The sequence below is a fragment of the Tyto alba genome, unplaced genomic scaffold (genome assembly GCF_018691265.1).
Source record: "Tyto alba isolate M040663 unplaced genomic scaffold, T.alba_DEE_v4.0 Super-Scaffold_6, whole genome shotgun sequence".
NCBI lineage: Eukaryota > Metazoa > Chordata > Aves > Strigiformes > Tytonidae > Tyto > Tyto alba.
Window position 1 is genome coordinate 23,642,286 of NW_024881327.1, and position 24,854 is coordinate 23,667,139.

General features: G+C 33.7%; 1 protein-coding gene across 1 annotated transcript in view; it reads right to left on the reverse strand.

Annotated features, from left to right (window-relative positions):
- TUSC3 (tumor suppressor candidate 3) overlaps nt 1–24,854 on the reverse strand; it is a 132,136-nt gene that overhangs the window by 13,535 nt on the left and 93,747 nt on the right. The window contains exon 7 of the mRNA XM_042808046.1: nt 10,182–10,245. Coding sequence (XP_042663980.1) covers nt 10,182–10,245 — 64 coding nt within the window. The remainder of the gene's footprint in view (nt 1–10,181; nt 10,246–24,854) is intronic.

The following is a 24,854-nucleotide window of genomic DNA, read 5'->3' on the forward strand; positions in this document are numbered from 1 at the left end:
GTGACACTTAGCTCTCTGATGGTGAAATAAAAATTCAATCTTATTGAGATGTGATTTCAATGCAATAATTAGCTTTTTACTACAGAACATATACCTTATTATTTTTTGCTCCTATTTTTAACATTGTGTTATGTCTTTACATTATTTTGATATTCTACAAAACAAAGCAACAGTCCTAACCCTGAAAAAGTGTCTTTTACAGTATCATATTTGTCTAGCAGTGCAGAATGTAAAATTTTAGCATGTGGTTACTTGGTCAGTTTCCATCCGCAAAAAAATGAGATGGCATCAAAAAATGTACTTATTTTCTAATTCCTCTTTATCTTCCTCACTATGCATTATGAAACTATTCAGAAAAGATGAGGGGAATGTGGCACTCAGATCAGCTATGGCCAGTAAATGTTTTAAATTCAGATGCTCATGTTTTCTGATAGATGTATCCCTCTATAGCAATTTTTTTTTTTCTGTGTAAATCCAGTTATATATCTTCTTAAACTTGGAATGATTTCACTTTTATATATTAAACTTCTGCTGCTGCTTTCCCCACCTGGTAAATGCTTTTCCTAGAAATTGACAACATATATTATTTAGTTAGTGCTTTTGGAAAGATTCTGAATGTTTCGATACATGAAGAAGAACAGATTTAAAGTAGGATGAGAAAGACAGCAATCATCAAAATTTGTAAGATTATTCAGAAAATCATCAGTAGTAACAGAGCATAATAGCCTGCAAAAATCAAGATGCCTCATCATAAGCATTAAAAAAACCCACACCACCAAACAAAAACCAAAACCAGAACAAAAAAGATTGGAACAATAAACTCCAAAATGATAGATACTCTACAAAATGTAAGTGATTACTAGTAAATTCTTGATACTTTTTATTAGCATACTTTAATAGAAAATTGAATCACTGTTAATTCCAGCCAGAATGCCCAAACGGAAGAAAACCTGATAGTTTGTAAGTTTATTAGTGTGATATATAATTTCTATCTTTCCTTTACAAATTTAGTCCCAATTAGTAGTGACTGGGGAATAAAAGGAGAGAAAATAGGTTGACTAACACTTGGTTACTTTTGTGAAAAAAGTTTGGTGGTCTCATTCACATTCTGCTGGATTTCTGCCAAAAGTACAAAACCCAGCAGTAGTACTATACACATAAAGAAACAACTACCTTTTAGTTGCAGATCATGCAATTGCCTAATAACACATGAGCAGGAAAAACTAGAGAACACACAAGTCTGTGCGCAGTTTACTGTTAACTAAAATGGGGAGAGATTATCACATAAATTTAATAAACTTCTGGTTCTCTTTACCATGCATGAAACAAAAAGAAGCACATATATTTTTTGTGTAGGAGCAATATGATCAACAGGAAAATCTATGGTGTTTTTTCTTCTTTTTTTTTTTTAGGTTTCTTTTTGGCTGGGGGTTGATCATTAGAACATAAGAAATTCTTTGCTGGCCCCTTATGACGGAGTCATATTTCGCTAACTGAGAGATATTTGTCTTAACTTATTCCTACTAATTATTAAACCTCTAAAATGCCTGCTATAATTTCTGAAATACTGATCACATTGCAGATTCTTTATCTGAGCCCTTTCTGGGTGGTTTTAACTTTCAACTTACATTTGAAAACTCCAAGCATAACATGCTTTCTAGTCATTCCATTTAGGACATAGTTTTCAGCGACGTGAAGTTACTGAAAACAAGGTATTCGTCACTCCTCCCAGCTTAAGAATCTGATTTTTTTATCACATGTTGAAGAAACTAATGAAGACAAAAAGTATGGTTCTGCAATGAAACAGGTCTCGTGGCTTCTTTCAAGACATTGTTGCTTCAGTTCTGGAAACAATGAGCAATGATTCCAATATTCCACTTATGCTATTCAATGTGCAATCAATTCTCAATTAGACCATAACCATCCCAGTGGATGATTTAACAGGCCTTGAGGGCTGAGGAAGGAGGCATGTTTAAGACACCAATCACTGTATGTCTCATTTCAATGAGGAAGAATGACTCCTAACTCAGAAGTTCAAAACGTGGAGCATAGTCTGAAAATTATTTATTTGAATATGAATTTAATTTAAGCATGAATTGTACACAATCAAGATGTACTTCACTATTTTTTAATGGCCTGAAATCTAGTTGTAGTGATACTCACAGTAACCCTGAACATTCTTTCAGCTTAAAACCTTCTAGCTTCAGCTACACCAAATGGCTTTTCAATAATTTTAGGAATTATTTAATGAGTCTTGGCACTGGAGTTCCCCTGAACTCCTTGAAATATGCAACTGAACAGTGAAGTAGCTAGAAGTTTGCATTTCAACTATTTAAATGCCAACCAAACTACACAGCTTTCCTTTTTGATGCTTTTTCATCATTTTAAGAGAGCAAAGAATCCGTTTGATACTAATATAGAATCTCCTATAGTGAAAAAGTTACTTTATTATTCATTTGACTAATTTCAGCTTCAATTTATGAGATTGTCTTTCTAATCCACAGATAATCTGATGGAACCATCCATTTTGTGACACAGACATTTGAGAATGGAAAGTCCATCCAACAGCTTCAGGAGAAAAGAAAGACTCTGGAATCCATTTTAATTCGACTGCAGCAAAGTAGCATAGAGATACCTGACTAAGTTTGTGCTAAATCACTGATCAAACAATCAAGGTTTTCAGCCTGATTTACATCCTAATTATTCATACTGGTGTCGTGTTTTAGGATCACCTAAAACTAACTCTAGGGAGATGATTTTTACATTTATTATTCAGTTTAGTTCTGCCATGTTGCAAATTCTTATAATGTGGTTTGCAACTGTGTAAAATAAATGTTTTTTTTCTAACCTTATTTACATTTTATAATTTGTCTCTACAAATTTTCTTGCCTAGAGACATACAAATCACAGAACTATACACATCTCCAGAACAGGTAGATGAATAACAGTACTTCAGTTTCCTTAATGTTAAGCATACCAGAGATTAAAATAATTTAAGTTTTCTTAATAGCTTAATTTCTTAACCTTTAAACACAGATACATTGCCTAAAACAAACTCTATTTGTGCTATTTATAAGTATTTATGATGCTATATAATTTTCTCTCACTATTCTAACACTTTATTCCTAACATCTACCTTATTTTCAAGCACTTTATTTCAAACACTAGATGGTATGTTGTCTCATCTGTTTGATAGTACACACTTGATCTTTCAGCATGTGCACACCCCATCTCTCTCACCTTCTCTAAGCACACATATATCTTTTTAAAAATATCACACATTCACCATCAATATGACTCTAGGTTGGCATTATATTTTCCTTCATGGTTAAAGACCTGTGCAGTATCTTAATAGACACAGTTTATTCTTAGCTAAATGCACTTGAGGACTATTGAATTTAGTAAAAGCTATCTGTGGATCCAAAAGATAAACCACTTAACTTTGGACTGTGTTCCTGCATCTTTCAGCCACTCAAACATATATGTTTCTTAACAATTAAAATAATCATTAAAGTTATTAACTGATGTGTGTCAGTGAATGACTTTTGTCTGTGGATTAGTAGTCAGGTATTTCCAAAAGGCAAATAAAAATGGGGCAATTGCCAGAGCAGCTGACAGTTAAATTTGCTTTGCAGCAGTCTGCACTTCCATTGGAAATTTTTAGACCCAGAAATTGAAAATGGTTGAAAATTACTGAAATACAGAGTTTGTAATTTCATACAGAGGACACACACCATATTTGAAGGTAATTCACCAAATCAAGTATCATTCAATTAACTGATGAAAGAGAATTATTTTGTGTGTAGAACTGAGAAATGCCCAGCTATAAATTTAAGGTCTCTGTGTATCTCTCTGTCATCTAAGAGACTGTAGTATCTTTCTTAAAAGGTCACATCATGAGTTATTTTAAGGTCAAGCAGTAGGAGAATGAGATAATGGAAGGAAATGTCTTGATTTTTCTAGCTATCAGCTCCTTATGCTTCGTTACAGTTAGGAAGAGTCAGACAGCCTCCAGAAGAGCCTACAAGGTTAAGAGACAGTATTGGTGGAAAGCACCAGAACAGAAAATGTGCAGTATGTTTTGCCACTTTGGATGTTGATTTCCACAATTAATTAAGAAGCATGCATAAATACGCTATAATTCTGTGCTTTTAGTTCTACCTTTTTCCACTGTGGTGTTCTTCCCTTTCTCCTTATCCGTAAGATCAAGCATACAAAAACCTTATCTCACTACTTTAGTTGTCATCATCATTCACTTTTACATAATCTCTGGGGAATAGATTTGATTCCATTATGCATGACTGATAGAGTCTTACTATCGAGAGCTAAATGAGAATTGTTCTACTGACTTTGACTCAAAATTTCAGCTTCTTATGCTCGGTGACTTTGCATGAGCCCTACCAACACACAGAAAGACATCTGCCACTTAAATTCATTCTGTGGTTAAGTTTCTCTACACCAAGGAGGCATTTAATACACTTCATTTAAATTCACTCTGTAGGACAGGAAATGTTTTTCATAATAGGTGTAATTTTAATGCTACAGAAAAGATTTTTCTTTTTGTTTGTAACCAATCAAATTTCTTTTTCCTTCTCAATCAACATCTCATATCCACCTACACACCTGTCACATTAAACATTAATTCAAATTAAAAAAACGAAAAGACATTTCCATTTTTACTTAGGTACAAGTGTTATATCAGCATCAAAGTTAACTAAGTTAACGCAGGATAAAGTAAGAATTAGAAAAATTATCAGGTTAATAGTAACTGCTAATTCACAATTTACTGCTAATTTGGTGTACAACAAATAATTTGCTTAATAACTGAAATTCTTTTGATAATGAAAATATTCACTATAACTTTTAAACTTTCTATAATAAAGATTTGCTCTTACTGCAAAAGGAAAAACAATATGACACATTATATTCAAATGAGTTTTATTTCTCCAGGGAATTGCATAACAACTTGATGAAAATGGACGTTTGTTAGAAGTACTGATTAGTGTCTACCAAAAGGAGAAGTGAAAGAATTGAAGAAATCTTTCAACTTCAACACAGCCTATCCAACCTTACTATTCCTTATCTTTCTCACTGTATCTTCACACACAAAGCCATATTTACAGCTCAACACTCCATATTCCCCAATGGCTGTTCAGTTTATAACAGTCAACATACTCTATCTGTATTCAACTATAGTTAATTACAACAGTAATACTGATTGTGCACTTTACATTGTTCCTCTCAGAAAATGGTAGCTCTTAATTCCACAGTTATACTTCTTCTGTCTCTATGTCTTCTTAATAACTATCTTCCTTAACTCTAGCAAAGGTACTTCAATATCCTTATGTCTAGTTCCTCTTCCTTGTCTCTCTAAGAATGTTGAACTACCCTGCATTTTTTTTTTTTTTTTAAATACATACCGGATAATTTCTTCTGACTCTTATTCTATGACCCCATTTCTGTCAAGAAATGCTTTCAAGAATAGACACCAGCAGCCTGGAACATCATCTGCATGAGGAAACAGTAGAATTTTTCAACTTGGAAAGCAGAAAAGAAAGAGAAATCTATATGGCAAATTCTCTAAAGCCCAAAAGAGGTGGAAAAAATTAAAAAAAAAAAGGGACTATTTCCCATGACTTATTAAACAAAGTCACACAATACAGTTATCATGCAAATTATAGGGTAAAAAAAACATTCTAGAGGAGTAACTTCTGAACACTATGTGAAGTTAACACTAAAAATTGATTGATATAGAATGTTCTGCCATAATTAATTTTAAAAATGGTTAAAAAGAAAGAAATTATTCATTGGTGGATAAGAGCTATAATGTATGATAGATCTGGCTCAAAAATGCCCAAATTATTGATTATGATTAGATGTTTTGTTTTGCAGTCCTTTTCTAACTATCTTCTTAACAGTCATTGTTACACTTATACACATGGATGTAATCTGTGATAACTTGAAAAGATGTTAAACTTCATTGCTAAATCATAATGTGTTTAGATATATGCTCTTTTTATGTGGTAGAGTTAGACATCTAGCTAACAATTTCATTGTCTTACCAGGATTATTCATGTGAATTAAGTTATTCATCTGTGTAAATTATGCAGTCCTAAGGTCCTCAGAGATATTCAAACTCTTCAGAAGCAAAAGCCTTGCATTACAGGCTGCACAACGTCTAGCATGTTGATAGCTCCACATAAGTTACTGCTTTCATATCCATTTAACAACCAAAAAAATTCAGTTTAAATAAAATCTATTCCATGCTCTTATTTTAAATATTTTTGTTTGTGCAGTCTACCATATTTATTCTACAGCAGTTATACGTCCATTTCCATGAGGACTTTTTGGTAACTTTTCTACTTCACAGGGAAGTCCAAATATTGATATAATTCTACATTATCTCCCAAATTATCATATGTGTAAATTACACTCAGTTGCTTGAAGCAGTGATCATCTGCTGATGTGGGGATAAATACTGCAAAATATGGGTGGACTAAAAAGCTCCTGGAACAAGAACAAAGGCAGTGATGTGATGCTGTTCTGGGGTGTGACTGGAGTTGCCTCTGTACTCAGCCAGCCCGGTGTCTCCACACGCTCTGGACCACACAACCATTTCATCTCAAACACTGCAGTCTAGAACTAGCTTGGGCAAGTGAGTCTGAAAGATCTGTAAGTCCTCATTTCATAAGGTCAAAAGAATATAAAAATTACAGGAGTTAGTTCTTACATGAAGGACTGTTTCTCAGTTTTTAAAAGCTTACTCAAATTTTTATCCACTATTCTGCAGCCTGGAATTCAACAAGGTCTATGACAAAATATGTCGATCTTTTTTTTCTTCAATTTCTAAAGGGAAACTTTACCCAAGGTATAAGGTACTATGGACTCAGTAAGATGGCCCCCATCAACCACCGTTAAGGAGCCTCAGAATGAAACAGAACCCAGTTTGGATTTTGGAAATTAAATAATGTCTCCTTGTTCTGAGGCACTTGCTTAGTGCGAGTTTTTAATGTTTTCAGAAAATGTTAAATCTAACCCATTTCAGCTACTCTGATCTGCCACTAAATGCAATATAGGTATTTTGGCTGTTAGAAAACATCATAGCAATAAAGTTAAGTATAAAAAAGTGTAAAGATAATAAAAATGCTCCTTTTTTTTTCCTTTTTAAAAAAAAAAAAAATTGTTTTACTGCTGTAACACTGTACATACAGCATTACTACAGTGACTTCCACTGTGGTATGACTAAGATGTAGTAACCATCTGTTAGGACTAAAACTATTTGTTTAAAATATTATCAAAATTTTGGGTATACACTTAGTATGTAATCAGTAACATCGTATAGATTATACTGAATTCAATTTTGCTTTATAATATAATTGAAACAGAACATCTGATATCTTCACAAGTCCTTTTTACCCATGTCCTGATTATGTAGCTTCAGCTCTGGAAAAAACAGCAGATCTCTGTATTGGAAACATCTAGCAGACTGAGTAGAATCCCCGTCTAAAAGCAAGTGTAGAAATGCAATGGAAATTCATATTTTCTCGTAAGAGGTATTAAAAATTTACTTTGTAGGGAAACACAACATTGCATTTCAACATCTATCAAGAAGTAACAACCCTGTCCTTGTTCTTACTACTACAAAGTGAAAAGAAGCAACCAAATGAAGCATGCACATTACCAGCATAGCAATGTCTTGTTTTAAAATTCAATGCATCTTTTAAACTTTAAAGGATAAAGTGAATGTACTACTGTTTATCAATCTGGCATACTTTTTTCTAATACCCACATTTTCTATCAACATTTCTTGAATAAACAAATAATGAAGAAGCAATGAAGCTGCTAATAATTACTACCAACGTCAAAAGGATAAAGAAATATTAATACTTTCATGCATAACTGTTAAAATCTGTCAAGATTTTATGTCACTTGTGAAATCTGTGTGTAACCAAAAACTCAGCTCAATAGTACGGAGCCATGAAATGAAACCTTAGAGAATTCTTTTTGCAAGTGGCAATGAACAACCTCACTGAAAAGATTCTTTCAGCCAGCTGCTTTAATGTAGCTAGCCAACTTTCCAGTTTAAGGACCGTCTCTGCCAACAAAAAGATATCACTTTCATGCCTGAGTCAGACAAACAAAATATGTCGTGAACAAAAGTTTTGTTTATTTTTAATCTCAGATGGTTTTGGGCTTTACTTTTCCCATTCTCAAGCAGCCAGCAGGATTTGTTTTAGGTAACAGATTTGTTTAAATTGTGGCAGTTCAAGAAAAGCAAAAAACATTTTAAAAAAATTTGTGGCTATACAAAAGGAAGCATAAAGATGATAGCATGTAAGTTGTATACTATCTATTATACAAGAAACTTTTAATCTGAAATATAATAGCTGTCTCTGTGTATTTTTTAAAAATGTAGCAATTATATTAATAATCACTGAGTTTTGACTTGGCAGTTTTCAGGGAAAGTTATTTACCTTTAGGTCTATCTTCTCAAGAAAAGGAGCCCAAATTTAGAAATAATAAACAAATAAATGTGCTTCTAAAACTTTAACAAATACGATGTGATTTTGACAAAACATCAATTAGGGAATGATATAAAACCTGATGAATTGACAGAATCACAGGATGGTTGAGACCGGAAGGGAACTCTTAAGATCATCTAATGCAACGCCTCTGCTCAAGCAACCTGCTAGAGCAAGTTGACCAGAACCATGTACGGTCAGGCTTTTAGTATCTTCACAGATGGAGACTCTATAGATCCTTTGGGCAACCTGTTCCAGACTTTGACCATCCTCACAGTAAGAAGAGTCTTACTGTCTTCAGACTGAATTTTACGGTTTTTAATTTGGGCCCACTGACTCTTGTCCTGTCAGAGGCACTACTAAGAAAGTGTCTCCATCTTTGTTTCCTCCCATCAGTTATCTATATACATTGATAAGAACACCCTGAGTCTTCTTTTCTCCAGGTTAAACAGTTCCAGCTCTCTCAGCCTTTCCTCACGTGAGAGATGCTTCCGTTCCTTAATCATTTTTGTCGCCCCTTGGTGGACTTGCAATCCAGTAAGTCTGTGTCTTTCCTGTATTGGGGAGGGCCCAGAACTGGACACAGTATTCCAGTTCAATAGGGAATATTGCATTTACTCTACAAAATACGATCATAACTTTGAAATTAAATTTCCAATGGTTATGGAGCAAGTAAGGTTTCACAGGTAGCAAAATTGTTGCCAGGTAAATAAAGTTAATGAAAGAGAAGATACAAGAATGGTGTCTTTGCATAGTAAATGCTAAAGATAAAGGTAAATGGGGAAGCCAGAATCTAAGCCAATATAACCTCAGGGAGAGAACAAGGGAGTAGCTATGGTCATCAAACTCTGAGATCTGGTCATCAAACTCTGAGATCTGGCCATTACTTCAAATTGGGAAATGTTATTTTCTTCCTCTTGTTCTCCTTTGAGGAAGGTATCTGTGCTGGAACGACTGTATTTTAATAGTGATTAATGTTGATGACGGTGTTCATTTAATAAGCAAGGATGATTAGAAGCAGGGCTTAAAGAAAACATAGTATATGAGTTTTTCTTACAGATTATTAAGACATATTAACAAAAAAACTAATTTAACTTGCTCTGACTCAGAAATAATGAAAAAGTAGGTCTCAGTCTTTCTGTGAGGAGAGGATATCGGAACAAATGGGACTGGGTTATTTGTTTCAAAAAGTAGTGGTAAGCTGTTTAGATCAGGTGGGGAAAAGGCAAAACAAAACCAAAGACTACTGGAGGACAAATCATCTTCATGCATGATTAGCAAATTTCAGTATGCTTCCTTGTCAGTTAAAATAAAGAAAATAATTTTTAGCACTGAATTTTTAACTTTTATAATAAAGAGTGAAACGGAGAAGAAAACTAGTTTCTGATACTGAAAAGATAACACTGAAAGGAAAAATATTAAGATCAGTAACCAGACATATGAGTAACAAAGGAGATAAGATGGTACATATTAGTGAAAAGTAATGTCAGCTTTAGTTGTCAGTAAATAGCAACAACATTGACTATTAAACATATAGTAAGCTAAAATACAATACCTGCTCAAAAGTTCAAGTGTATTTACTCTCTACAGCAATTTCATTTAACAGCACGCTGTGCCTCAGCTTGCTTTTTTTCTATTCATCACCAGTTTGAAGGATACTCAACAGAAGAATAATATGCGATTCTGCAACAAACTGAGCCTGACTGCTTCCATGTATGTAACTCTGTAAAATAAAAATGAAAACCAATCCTCTTTACAACAAAGAAATCCATTGAAAGTGGCACAACTGGATATGTGAGAATCAAAATAAAACCCATTTTGCAGAAAAATACAGACAGCAACAGTTACAGGTGAACAGCACAGTTTATGTTATGTATGTTTAGTAAAAAGGAGTGTTAAAAACAGTGTATTTAGATAAAGTATATATATACAGTGGAGGTAATGTTTGCTATACAGGTGCATTATGCTGGACTCTTCTTCACACTGCTGCTATTGTGGAATAAAGAACACGCATTTATTTGCTCAGGAGATACAATTTTTGAGATGGAAGGTGATGAAATCAAGGACATGCCTCAGCATAGTTTTGGCTAAAGTTAAAACTGAACCTTGCTTTTAAATAAACCAGTCTATTTTAGTCTTACTCAGATTCAGTGAAGTTTCTTCATACAAAGTCTATTCCATCTTTCTCCATGAAATACAATAGGGTCATTCAAAAAAAACTAATTCATAAAATGTCTTGATTATAAGGAATTGTAGTAAGTGCAATCACAGATGTCAATACTAAATGCAAATCTAACATACACTATTTTTTTTTTTCCCCAAAATAATTATTGTTAATGGGCTCATTTTGTACATTTATTATTAAGGACATACAGCAAATTATTTAGAAGTGATTACTATTTATTGGTAACTAGCTATGATAACAAGAAAGGAAGCAAAAATTTGCAAACATGCACAAAACAAGGGAGATTCTCTCTTCTGCTATATCAATTACAAACATTGAGTATAGCATGTCATACTAATCTATGTGAAATTAAGTATATGCATGTTCTCAAAGTATTATTTATATGTATTTTTCTTAGGTATAGATGCTATTTTCTACCCAATTAAATAGAAAAAAAAAATGTTCACTCCTATTAAGGTAAAGAAGAAGGAAGCTTTCTGTGTCCTCCTTATGGATTCAGGGTTTTGTTAGTTTGATTATTTTTTAGCTTATATGTTTTGCTTTAATTCATCTTACTCTGGATAATTCTGCCTGAATAGCATCTTTGTCAAGATTCAGAATAATTCTGATTTGATTTACTCTGATGCTTCAGCATACAAAAGAATGCCTTCATCCACACTGGTTATATTCTGGTTGATGCACTCTCAAAACATGCAGCCTGTAAAATACGATAAAAGTTTTTACTCAGTGGATGGTGATCTACTATTTGCAAAATTAGATTACATTACGCTCATTCAAATAAAGCTAAACCAGGCAAGAACTTCATGTATCTAAAGATTCTATCTCCCAAAGAAGACTTTTTTTTTTTCTTTAACAAGATAAAAATCATTAATCTTGTAAGAATATCTCATTGCAGTATGATATGACAAGTCAATCTGTATTTTTTGAGTTTTGAGGGCTCTACAAATCTCACTAAGGCTTTATACACACACACACACATATATGAAGCAAAAGAAGGAAACAGGAATGTTTCATATTAACAAGAATTAATGATGAAGGTAAAATGCTTAATAGACTTCGAGTCAATTGTGACCACAGTCCTGCAAATAGTGACACTCTGTCATTACTTCTCATGCAGCTAAAGCAATATACATATGTAGGTATACAGACACACTCTCAGGATCTGGACCCAATTGTTCCTAACAAATGGTAAACACCTATTTCTTCTTACAATCATAGCACCAACTTATAGTCTAAAGCTTACAATGATTACAATACATACTGTATTTGTTAACAAGATATGAACTGAAATAAAAGATGAACCTTTAATCAGAAAAGTGAAACAGGGTCTAGTAGTGCTATTTAATTATTAAATACCTATATACATTTATACATAATCATTACTACTCTTTCTCTACAAACATGCTAAATTGTGTAAAAATGTACACTGGGAACTAAATAAGTACACTATATATTGAGGAGACATTATCACCGATTAATAAAACTCGTCATCACATGACTCCTAAGACTATAAATGCATTCTGTGTTTCTAAAACCTTTAGATAAGAGATGTCATTTTTATTGATATGCCTTATACTTTGTTAAAGTAAATTATTTTACTCTTTCTCTTTATGGTAGCAACTTAAGACCATCAAAGGAACAGAATTGAAAGTGTGTACCTAAACACATACACATGCAGAGACTATATAGAGAAACCATTCTTTTTCTCAAAATAGTTTACTGACATTAAATTGTTTAGCTTTCATCTTAATAGGGAGGAAGAGTCTCACCTCCAAAAAAAGTAAATTTTGTTCTACTGCATCTGATGACATAAATCTGTCCCACACTATGGAGGAATCACATTTTAGGTGTTAGTCTTCATAACCCAGCGTAGTAACTTTACTTAAAAATATCACTCAAGATTGTGTGACTTCTGGTTGCACCTGGGAATATCAAATAACTACAAAGAATGTTGTTAATGAAACAGGTCAGTTTCATAACTATCTGTCAAACCCATACATTAATGATTTTTTAAAAAATGCCAGCAAACATGCTCTCAACTCTGAAAATTTCAAGCATGATTTTTCATTAGTTATTCACACTTGAAAAACTGACTTACAATTTTTCAGTCTGAGAATGATCAGAGCTCTCAATGGGTAAACACAATTTGCAGTGCTATACGTGTAGACTAATTACAATGCAAAGTTGAGTCACCACAAAGAAAAGGCTAAAAGCTATAAAAACTAATTAGATTGTTAATGTTTGTTTAATCATATTCTGATTAAAAAAACTTACCTGAGAAGGCAAGTTCTTCTATGTTACAGCAGTGGTATGGTGATTTGATCTACTGTACTAGAAGGGTTAGTATCTCAATGATATAACAAGGATACAGCTACTGAAATGACATTTTCAAAAAGAAATCTTTGCCTGCCTGTTCGCTAAATTCCCCAAATAATTAGTTTTATTGCATGATATAAAATATGTATACTTATCTCAGGATTTTTTTATTTGAGGTTTTTCCAGGAGCTGTTTGAGAAGCTTTCATGACACAAAACACATCACTAGACCAGTGTCTCAAAATATTAAGTCCTAAGTCCTCAATAAGTCCTTAAGAAGACAAAATCATGAAAACAAAGATGCTCTCATTCTCACTGTTAATTAGGTGACAGATAGAGTCCTAGCTACTACCTGGTAGTCAGTATAAAGAAAAAAACATGGACTAGATACAGTTTATTTGCAAATGCTGAAACTTGAACCAGCCAAAACCAAACAAACAAAAACCTGAAACAAACAAAACCAGCTTAGAAGACCTGAATCACAGACTGCAATTTGACAGCTAACAGATAAATATGAATTTCTGGCTAAACATCTTATAGGGATGAATGTTCTAACTATATTTCTTTAAATTAAATGTGAGTTGCTGAAGGCATAGCCTTGCTTGCAAAGGAGTGGATGTTCTTTGTTTTAGTTCTGGAAACGTGTATATTAAAAAGCTAGTAAGAGACAACTGTTACCTACTGCTCTGTCCCCAGAGAGGGGACAGGAATGGATAAAAGCAAAGTGAGTAGCTACCTTAAACACAAAAAACAAGCTTCATCTTTATTTGAGAGGGCAAGAGATCTCAGGTTAATTAAGACAGACATTTACTGTCCCGTATTGACTTTTTTTTTTCCTTTCTTTTTTTTAAAATCAAAATAATTTTTAACTGTTAATTTCATTGTTGTTATAGATGTCCTTTGGTAGATTATTTTTTAAAGTTACCTAGTAATAAATCTAACTCTGTGTGACCAACAGGCTCCTCAAATTTCTTCCCCAAGATATTGTTCTTCAAATACTCAATACAGTAGCACCGTGCATCTCCTCTGTAGTTGTGGGTCAGTCAGCGTGATGGTAGTGAAGAAGACAAGAAAGCGAATGACTTCCAGTGATGAAGGATAACCAAATTAATTTGCATCCAACAATATAATGTGAATCACCTGAATTTATGACAGTACCTCACCCCATTTCTAATGACATATGGATCTTAACCACTTCACAAAGGAATTACAGTGTGTTTTTTCCACAATGAATTTTCAGACCTACATCCTTAACAACAGACAAAAATCAGAGTAGAAGATTTCAGAAGACAGAAGACCAGTAGTTAATGTAAAAATAATGGCAAACAGCTTTTCTTGAAGTGAGGATAGTGAGATCTCTGTGGCTTTTGTCCTTGTGTCTTTCCCTACAGGCATATGATGACACTGTGAGGCCACTTGAAGTATAAATTATATTTGTACACATACATATTTATGTGAATGTACCCACACACACCAGTTTTGTACCCTGCAATGGCCAATGACTTATCAAATTTTGAAATTCACGGCCATCGGTGCCTCATACCTACCTAAAATAGAATAAAATCAAAGCCAATTTTTTTAAAGGCATTTTGACGAACTAGCTTTTCAACAGTTTGCAACTAGTTTTCTCCACTTTTTTGTGGTTCCTCAGTAGCTTTTAACTGGGTAAATTTCTTCAAATTATATCCATATAAGCAAAATAAAGGATCCTGTCACACGTGAGATTTATTTTCATACTTCTTTCCCACTATAAGAAGGTTGCTGAATGACCTACATGCAAAGCACATATTCTCATTAAATTTTATTTGAGGCTATAAACTATTAAGGGACTGAGAAGTAAGATTTCTCGTTTTGCTACCTCTCTTCTTTTGACACTGAATCCACTTAATATTTGGAAGCTCTGTGAAGTCTATCTAGCTGCAAATGCTCTAGGCAAATGCTTAAAATAAATTCATGAATAAACTCAGTATTTCTCTTTCATTTCAGAAGCATCAAGAGGGAGTACTATCTAAGATGTAAAGCTAAAGTCTGTCAGAAGAGATGCAACCATGGTTTGAACAGCCACACAATGGATGCAGCAGCAAATGCCACACTGGTAGAACTAATAGGGGAAACAAAGCATGAGTGACTGACACTTTGAACGAGGTTCTTTTCCAAATTTAACATTTGCCTATCTTAGGTCTGATTCCACAGAAGCTATTTGAATTGCTAACTGAGATATCATGTCCCCAGATCAAGCCATTTTCTTTGGCAGTGACAAACAATTGTACAATGCATGCACATTTCTACAAAGCTGTGTTAAATATTTATCTGTTATTTGTAAACTCATTAAATATTTAGTGTTATTGAACTACAGATGGTACATCTATATAATCCCTCACTAGGATAGTCAAGGATAACAACAATGTAATATATTTTTAAATTTCCCTAAATACAGCATATGCTTGTGATTTCCCTTCAAGTGATAGTTGTCATGGTTCAGTAAAATATTTAAGCCTAATCTGTGCTCTTTCCTTTCTTTCTGTTAATGCAATGTAAATAAAACAGAAATAAAGTAATTGGAAATAAGGCCTCTGTGAGTTATACGTTAATTCTTAAGGCACTACAAATAAATTGGGGAGGACTCAAGATCAAAATTGAAACATGATTTCAGGTGCTCCAGTATTCTTTCTTAAAGTAAACATCATGATGTTTATTTTTTATGAGTATGTGACTGATGGTTGCTGGGGTGGAGGGACTGGATTAAACTGAGTTGGCTTTAGTAATAGCATACCGTACAAAGCTACTTCATGGAGTATCGTAATTTTGTATAACTGAGAAATAACTCATCCTGAGTGTACAAGACACATCTAATAAAGTATACTGGAAAAGCAGACAATTTTGATAAAAAACACTCTGTAATTCCTTTGTGAAGTGGTTAATAATCATCCTTCCTAATGATAAACTGAATTTGGATTGCATGTCAAAGAAACCTCTACATAGAGACAACCCCCTGGATGAGAGTGCACACCAAATTCAAGCTAATATATATATATGGTAAGAGGTGAAGCAACACACTAGTTATCTGCCCCCAAAGAGAGAGAGTTACAAACTCTGTATTAATATGACAAACAGTTTTAGTTTGTCTTTGTTTACCACATTACCATTCAGGGTGAAATTCATCAGAAAGAGAAACATTACAGAAGGCCATGCATTACTTAATTATGACTAAACCTTCAGAATGGCCTATTTTAATTAAAGGCCAAAATGATATATTAGCTATAAGAATTAGTTCTTTCCTCAATTTTGAGGGGAAAAAAGAACCTCACAACATTCTTTACCACCAGATTTTTGTACATTTTCAAATTAATATCTGGGAGTAGCATGACTTTCATCAGTATTTAAGTGTTTAAAAAGCAGAAGTTCTAAAACATTCTCTCACAATACCATTTACACACCTTACCATTTAAATGCGAATTCAGAAAAAGGTTAAATGTGTTATGGAGAACAAATAGTCCATTCAGTAAAGCAAACACTTCAAGACCAAACATCAAGTTACGTTAATTTAATGTTTTATTGTGTGTCTTTACGACCATATGCTTATTTTTCCAGACAAGCTTTTTACCATGTTAACTGTGTAGCACTTCAAAAGCAGCATCCTTCCCAGTAAGAATAATATCTTATGCAGCTCAAAAAAACTAGCTTTCAGACTAATGAATCTTTTACATCTGTTTAAATATTATGTTTTCTAAAGAACAGCATAGTTTCACATAACTTCACTTGAAACACGCTTACTTGGTTACTACGTAGTAGTATCTGTTCAGTTTGTATATGCAGATCAAAGTTTTAACTTGCTTAAGAAACTGACAGGGGACTTCATATGAAGTTATTACGCTAGGTAGGTTTGTGAAAATCTGAAAATAGAAACTTAATGTAATTCCATTTTCTTTCCACCATAGAAGGTATTATTATCTGCTGGAGATAATACATGTACAGTAGCCTATTTTCCCCGTAGCAGCCAGCCCTCAAAAGCCCTTATAATGATGACTGATGTGAAAAAGATGAGATGATGCTGGTTTGGGCCTTCGTTGTCCACATGTGTCAGAATGGCTACCAATTTAGAACATTTGTTAGTGTATGGACATGATTTGCCAAAATAATTCTAAACATTTTTTTTTTTTTTTTTTTTAGACAGGGGATGTTATGTGGGTTTAAAGAACTTAAACACCACCAAACCTGAGTAATTTATATTTATAAATATGAATTTATATTTATGAAGTATTAATTATATAAAGTATATAATAATATATCAAGTAACATCTCAAAAAACAGAGAAATACAAAATGTCTTGACTCCAGTTCATTTACTACACCGATCAGAAACCTCCAACTATTCTAATCACAGATTAATTTCCAAGTTAGAATAAAGTACAAATGCTTAATAGGGCAATTTCCTTTACTGTAAATATTCTTTTATTGTAGATACTCAGTTATAAAAGGGTATATCTCCAAATGATGCTTAACTGCTTCAAAATTGAATGTAGTATTAAACACAAAATAAATCTAAACTCACTGCTAACAAAAGTCCTGAATTAATAAATTTGTGTTTCTGGCAGAATAAAGGCCATATATGACTATAGTAAGAAATGTGTAGCCAGTTATTTGAGCCAGTAGCTTTTTCAGAGATCTTAATTTTATTTAACAATGAAACAGGAACATTTTAGTTTAGCACTAACCTACTTGAAATAAACACTTTCTTTTACATAGTTATTAGCTCTATGAACATCTCAAAATCAATTATAAGCCAACAGAATACCACTCTGGTGAAAATTTCATTTATTATATTCCTAGCAAGGAATTGCTCTAAGCAATGTACCTACATGAAATCCAATCCATCTCAGTTACAGGCCAAGACGACCAGGACAACAGCTAAGGCACACACACCAGCACACACTAAATGGTGAAGAATAGACAGAATTACCAGAGGTGGTGACTATGCACTCTCAGTGATTTTGTTCAGCTTACACTCAAGCACTTCACTGTAAAAAGTAGTAGAATAATCTAGGAAATCAACATTGGACCCCACAAATAAAACTCCATGTATTTATACCTGTCCCAGCATCTGTGGTGCAACAGGTAGTGCAAGTGTTCAGACTCCCACTTACTAAACATGACCATAAGAATTATCAGGCACTTTTGATGGGAGAGTTTAATAGCTATGGATAATTTTTACCCTATTTAAGAAAAATTTAATGTTGATTTTTTTTCATATGAACTCCTTTATTCACTCACATATTAGTTCAATGAACATGATCAGTTACATCTTCCATGAGCTCACTGCTGCATTCACTGTTGCCCCAAACCAGCGTCCATAGACAGCAGCCAGTTTACACAGGACTGGCTGGCTGAAACAGGCTGTGCTGGCTGCCTTCCACAAAGTCCATCTGGCACCAAGCACAGAATATGATCTGGGTTCCCAGCCCTAGAGCGAAAGTGGAGAAATGCTGCCCACTTTTGCAGGGTAGCTGGCTGGAAAAGGTAGATGGTATAATTTAAAGTAGTATACAAATCCTAGTTTATGCTGCTGCGTTGGTTTTCCCTGGACAGCTTTTATAGCCATCCTTCATTATTTAGGGTGTCTAGAAGTGCTATCAAAGGAATTTGTTAGTAGAGGTGATCTCACGAATCCAGAAACTGCAAACACTCTGCTCAGCTATACAGAGGCTTTGATATAAATGGCTGAATAAGAATTCATTCTGAGGGAATCCTCACACATTTAATAATTACTAAATAATAGGAAGACAGAAGATACAGCAATTCTTTGATCAAGCATTACCTTGTGGGTTTCAGGAAAAAAAACAGAACTTAACCTCTCATAGGAGTAAAACACTGTCAGCTTTATAGCACTTAATGCCCAATTTACATAATAGATTGACATGCAATGAGTGTCTTCCCCCTGAATGGGCATTACAACATACAGTAGCCACGTGAGAGACCTTAACAGACATGATTTCCAGGATCTCTGAAAGAGCATTCTGGTAGTTTTGTGAAGTCTACACGACACAGCTTAGCCTAGTTGCCTAAGGAAATTAAATTTTTGCAACTGTGATGCTTGACTAACAACATGACAACTTTTTATCCAACTTAAGAAGGTGAAAAAACCTCAGAGAAAACTGACATTCCTACACATTTCATTACAACCAGACAACCAAATCAGTGATTCTAATGTAAGAAAAGCTGCAATCAAAGTTCAGTTATTAATAGTTATTTTGGAGTACAGACTACTTGCTTAACCCATGGAAGCCAAACTACGATGATACTTCTAATTAGGAAACAACAGAGACTTTAAGATGTTTTTCATGAACAGCATTCCCTTTAGAACACAAACACATTGTTAATAAGAACTATTTTCCAAACTCTAAAATATTCCTGTATTTTTGCCCTACTTCTGATGCTATGCTTAATATGGGATATATCTCATTGGTCATTTAGCTGCCTTTTTTATTTTCTTAAAAAAAAAAAACAAAAACAAAAAACAAAAAACAAAAAAGTAAAATATTCACCTAGATGCTGCCATATACCTATATCTACTATAGGTATATATAGTATAGTATAGGCAGCACTGATGACACAAGTCTAGACAAACCAGGTTAGAATGTGGTTAAATACCTTTCCCTTTGCCATGTTCTAGGGCAGGAACTCTTCTTTCCCACTCCGCCTCCTGAATCATTTTGTCCAAGGTTGTGAGGAATTGTGATGAAAAGACCAGTCATAGTGTAACGCAGGAAAGACAGCTACTGTATAGTAGACTCAAAGAAAGATTTCCTTATAGATTATAGGGATGGAAGAGGTGAAATAGCCATCCAGCTGAGCTCATTTTGTGGCTGTTGTTTAAATGATGATTTAGAATCTAAGGCTAGTGAAGTGTCATGAAATTGTAGATATCCAGAAAATACCTGTACGTTTAAGTTTCCCATTTTTTTGGGGGGGTCTGCAGTAACATTTTTCTTTTAACTAAGAAATTACAGACATTTTGGATATAGCCCTCACCATAGATAACTTATACCTTTGGGTAATATTTATAAACTCAGAGATGTTTTTAATTTCTTAGTCAGGACCTATGATATTTTCTCTTTTGAAATTTCAAAGTGTTCTTTCAATTGGTTTCCATGCTGTGAGGCAAAAAAGGTCGTTTGACCTGAAAGCTGAAGTGCTGGAAGTAGAAGCAAAGAAAGAGAGGCTTTACTATGACACCAAATTCAAAATAGACTTTGGTGAATTCAAACAGCTGTGAAAAACACAAACAAAAAAGTTTACTTTGTAGCAGAAGCAAGGGGAAGTGTAAATTCCAAATGACCCCATGGCCACAATCGAATTAACAACAATAGGGGAATGTGAGAATTGTCTGAGGTAGTTACCTACCCCAGGCAAATTGGATACTGCTTCTATTTCAGCCACAGAGTTTGGAGATAGATATTAAGTTATTTCAACTACAAGTTCCATAGTAGGTTAAGTCATTTTTTGGATTTAGAATAGCAGAGAAACTTGTTGAGTATAGGGGAAATATCTGTATATGTGGAATAGTGCTTTTTATCTGCTAATTAACTAGGAAGGTGAGACGTACTAGGCAGGCATGACCAGGCATGCAAAACTGAGCACGAAAAATTAGTCTGTATGATTGATTAGTTAGATAGATGCCAGAGAGGAAAACCATGATAGTCATTCTTGCAAAAGTAATTTTTAGTACCATCTGAAGCACAGCCTCTACATCAATTTATAAACCTTAACACTTACTTTAGAAAGCAGTATATGAGTGAACACAGTATAAACTAACAGATTAATGAATTGAAAAGTTTATTTCTTGAGTACAACTGTGGGTCTCTCCCCTTCAAATTACATTTTTTAGTAAAGACTGGATTATTCTTGAGGGGAGGGTTGACAGCTAATTGACAAAACACAAACACAGGGGAATGGTGTTACAGCTGCCATTAAGGGGCAACAATCATATTTGTAGGAATGTATTCACTTTCAGCTATTTTTATTCCAGGATTATTTTTTTCATAGTAACCAAAAAAAAATTATACTTGTGTGAGAAATCTAACTGTTCCAAATACTCCAAAATTTTATAACCAATTTTTTACAACATCATATACCACACACAGTCACATATACACATGCATGTCATGGGATTTTACCTAATAACAAAATCCTAGAGGATGTGACAGTGAACCAGAATAAAACCTTAAAAATGAATATTCTTTATTGAACATAATTTTATGTACCAAACTATGCAGATACATAAAGTATCAACATTTAAGTAAATAAAAAGGGGGAAGTATATATTCACTACAGCACAGCAGAAGTTTAATTATTCTGTTCAGATTTAGGTGCAACTTATCATCTGATGTTGTTATAATACAGTATCATTTCAATGATCTAAAGCTCTAAATACTGAAATTTTAAGTTCGTTACATATTATTGCTCCACAGCATTACATATTAACATTACTCTTAGGATAAAGAGAACATTTCATCAAGCTTTTAAGAAAGCACATACTACTTGAGGGAAACTTATTTACACTCCTCTTTTAATTCTTCTTTTTCCAACCCCCACCACCTCTTTTTTTTTTTATTTTATTTCTCTTCTCCTCATACCTCTACAAGCTAGTTTAGTAACTTCCGTTACGATAGAAGATTCAAATCTACACTCAAATATTCTAAATGGAGGAGAGGTATATGCTTGTTATCCTCTTCCCAGTACAATCTCTCTCATTTGGTCTTTGTTTCTGCTAATTAATGCTTAAGATTACAAAGAAGCTGTCCTTTGGAGAAGGGGGACTAAGGAAAAGGACAGACCTACTATGATTGAATAAAAAATTCAAAATAGAACTGAACGCATACAAAGAAGGGTCAAAACCAAGTTTTGCTGTACTGTTTTTAATCTTCATATAAGCCCGTATTTTTCAGAATTGTACAACTGAGTTATTAAAAAAAATTGTGTTGCCTAGAGCAATTTTTTGCATGGTATACTAGCTCTAGTTAGCACACTAGAAGTAGTACTGCTGACATGATACAGAAACTGAGCAAAATGAAGCCTTTAGCAGGACAAACTGAGAACAAAGGAATCACTCCATGTTTAGAATATAAAATTTGAAAGTAGACGCACTTGACAAAGAGGAATTTCTTTCACAATAACAAATGCTTTGAATCCATGATTTATGAAGCCAGCTATGGGAATCACTTATTTAAATTCACTGTTTAATGCACTGGCAGATGCTTCCTAATTATTAGAATATAAAAGTGAGAACATTTTTTTTTTTTTCCAATGGATGTGCTATGCCATTAAACATCTTGTACTTCAGCAGATATCAAATTTGTGAGGAGGTATTTTATGAAGTTCTGTTTATAATGGCAGGCATTGACTCAATATACCATAAAAGCCACTAGCTAAAAATTTTAGGTCTGAGGTTTTGTGTCATAACATATTTGCTGTGCTATCTTTAGCAAGCATTCCAGCCTGCAATGAATACAAATCAAATGCTGCTGTCAGCAAGACAAGTTGCAATTCAAGTTCCTTCCGTCAGCTGTCTCTGAAAAAAAACACCCAGTCAAGAACCGAAAAGTTCCAGGACTGCAAAAAACAGCACAAGTCTTACAGACGTTCAGAATGATCATTACATTCAAGTTTACACAGAAATATTTAAAATGCCAGCATTACTAAAGAAGTCATAAAAAATAATACCTAGAAAAGGAAAAAAGATCAATAGAACATTGAATACACATGTATCTGGGAGAAGAAAACCTGGGAATTATTTGAGGTCAAACGAAAAATTCTCTTCAGATATAGTAAGTGCTTGTTTCATGTGAGACTTTCACGCTTGAACTACAGTATGCAAGGAATTTAAAAGAATATTACTAGTACTGAATTGTGAAATTGCAGTACGTTTTCAGCTCAGAAAGGAAATTCTGCAAATATCAGAAGCCAGAGATGTTCAAAGCTCAATTACTATGCCGAAATTCATAAAATAACAAAGTTGTACCTTCACGACACATTTAATGTTTTGGAAAAAAAACAATAAACAGGCCACTGTGGACAAATAGGTCAAACTCAAAGGCCATATAATTAATTTCATTAACAAAGTGGACTGAAATACAAAGTAGATATCTGAAAGAGTAGATACAATACCTCATGATAAATTATTCTCCTTTCTTTGAGGTAAGGAACAGAGAAGAAATAACTTTCCTTTAGTAGATCACAGCTTTGCAGAAACGAGGGCAGTTTGCAAATAAATTCTATTGATTTGGGCAACGTTGTTGAAAAGCAAAAATCATAGATGGTTCACTTTTTTAGAACGGTGTATTAATTTATGCAGAAAAAGGCACAATACTGATGTCAACAACAAATTTTATGTAATAGCATTCATACGTTCAATATGAAAGCACTATGGTGTCTGAAAGAGGTAGATGAGAACACATGGAGAAGAAAAATGAAAAAGAAGATCAGCATCTTGTCTGAGAATGTCACTGTGATTAGACAAAAAGAAAGGACAAGGCTAAATAAGCAAAAGAAAAATCCCGAAGCTAAAGTGCTCACATAAATTTCTGAAAAGCTGACACACCATGAAGGAGATGATAACAAGTGAGTAAATCCAATGAGATGTTCAAGATTTTGAGGGCTCTTAGGGATTAAACTGCAAATTACCACTTGGGGGTAAAAAAAACCCCAACCAACCAAACCAAAATGAAAAAAAAAAAAACAAACTCAGAAACACAGATTATAACAGAAATAACTGTAGGAAACTATACAAAGAAGAATCACACTACATGATACTAAGCAGGTGAAAGAATATCACAGTGAAATATAAAATAGAGCACACACAAAACTGTCCTCCCATTTAAAACAAGAACAAAAAGTTCTAGGTCTGAAAAACGTTTCTGTGGAAGTCCTCAGGCTGAATGGCAGTGAAAAGATGCTTTCGCCCTGTGCAGCCTAGATATGTGGAGAAAACTGACATGCCTCCCAAAACCAGCCATGAGTGAAAAAAATTTACGAATTACAGAATATTCCTTTGGTGCTTTGTATTTAGTGCTTTATGTTGAAGATGGTTGCGAAAAGAATTTATGAAACAACCAGAGATTTAATTGAACAGTAAGAATAAAAAAAAACCCAACACAACAAACAAACAAGTAGGTCAAAGATATTGTAGCAAGCCTCAGGACCATTAAAAGAAAATCCCATAACATTATAGAAGAATTAAAACATCCCTTGTACCTCACTTGGGGCATTTTATTTGGTGACACATAGCAATGGTCAACATGGGATTTCTATATACTATATTGAACCATAGCATTACACCAAATAGACTGCAAAGATGCCAATAAAAGTTACAGATATAAAAACATCAGAGTGATCTTCTGTCTAGGAAGGTGCAAAACAAAGTTAGTACTATTCTCTTACCCATGAAATGCTGTAACACAGATGGAAAAGGAAAGCCTGGGAGACTTTAGCAGACAATTTGCTCAGCAATTCAAGTATGGATATAGAGCACAGGTTACTTTATCATATGAGGAACTGCAAGGATACGTCAATAGTTTTCATGTACAAGAAAGAAAAATTTTTCATATTAAGACAAAAATAACCATGAGATGAAAAACTAAAAAAGAGTTGAAGACTCTAGATGGAAGGGAAAAAATTAATAAGTTAAGAACTGTATGTTGTCTAGTAAATTAACATAAAAGAATTGTTCCAAGAAAAATTAACACACAAGAACAGCCTGACAAACTGATCAAAGATCTGGAAGCACTCTCAGATAGATCTATGTTCAAGTAGATTTTCAAAAATGTTCTCGTTACGA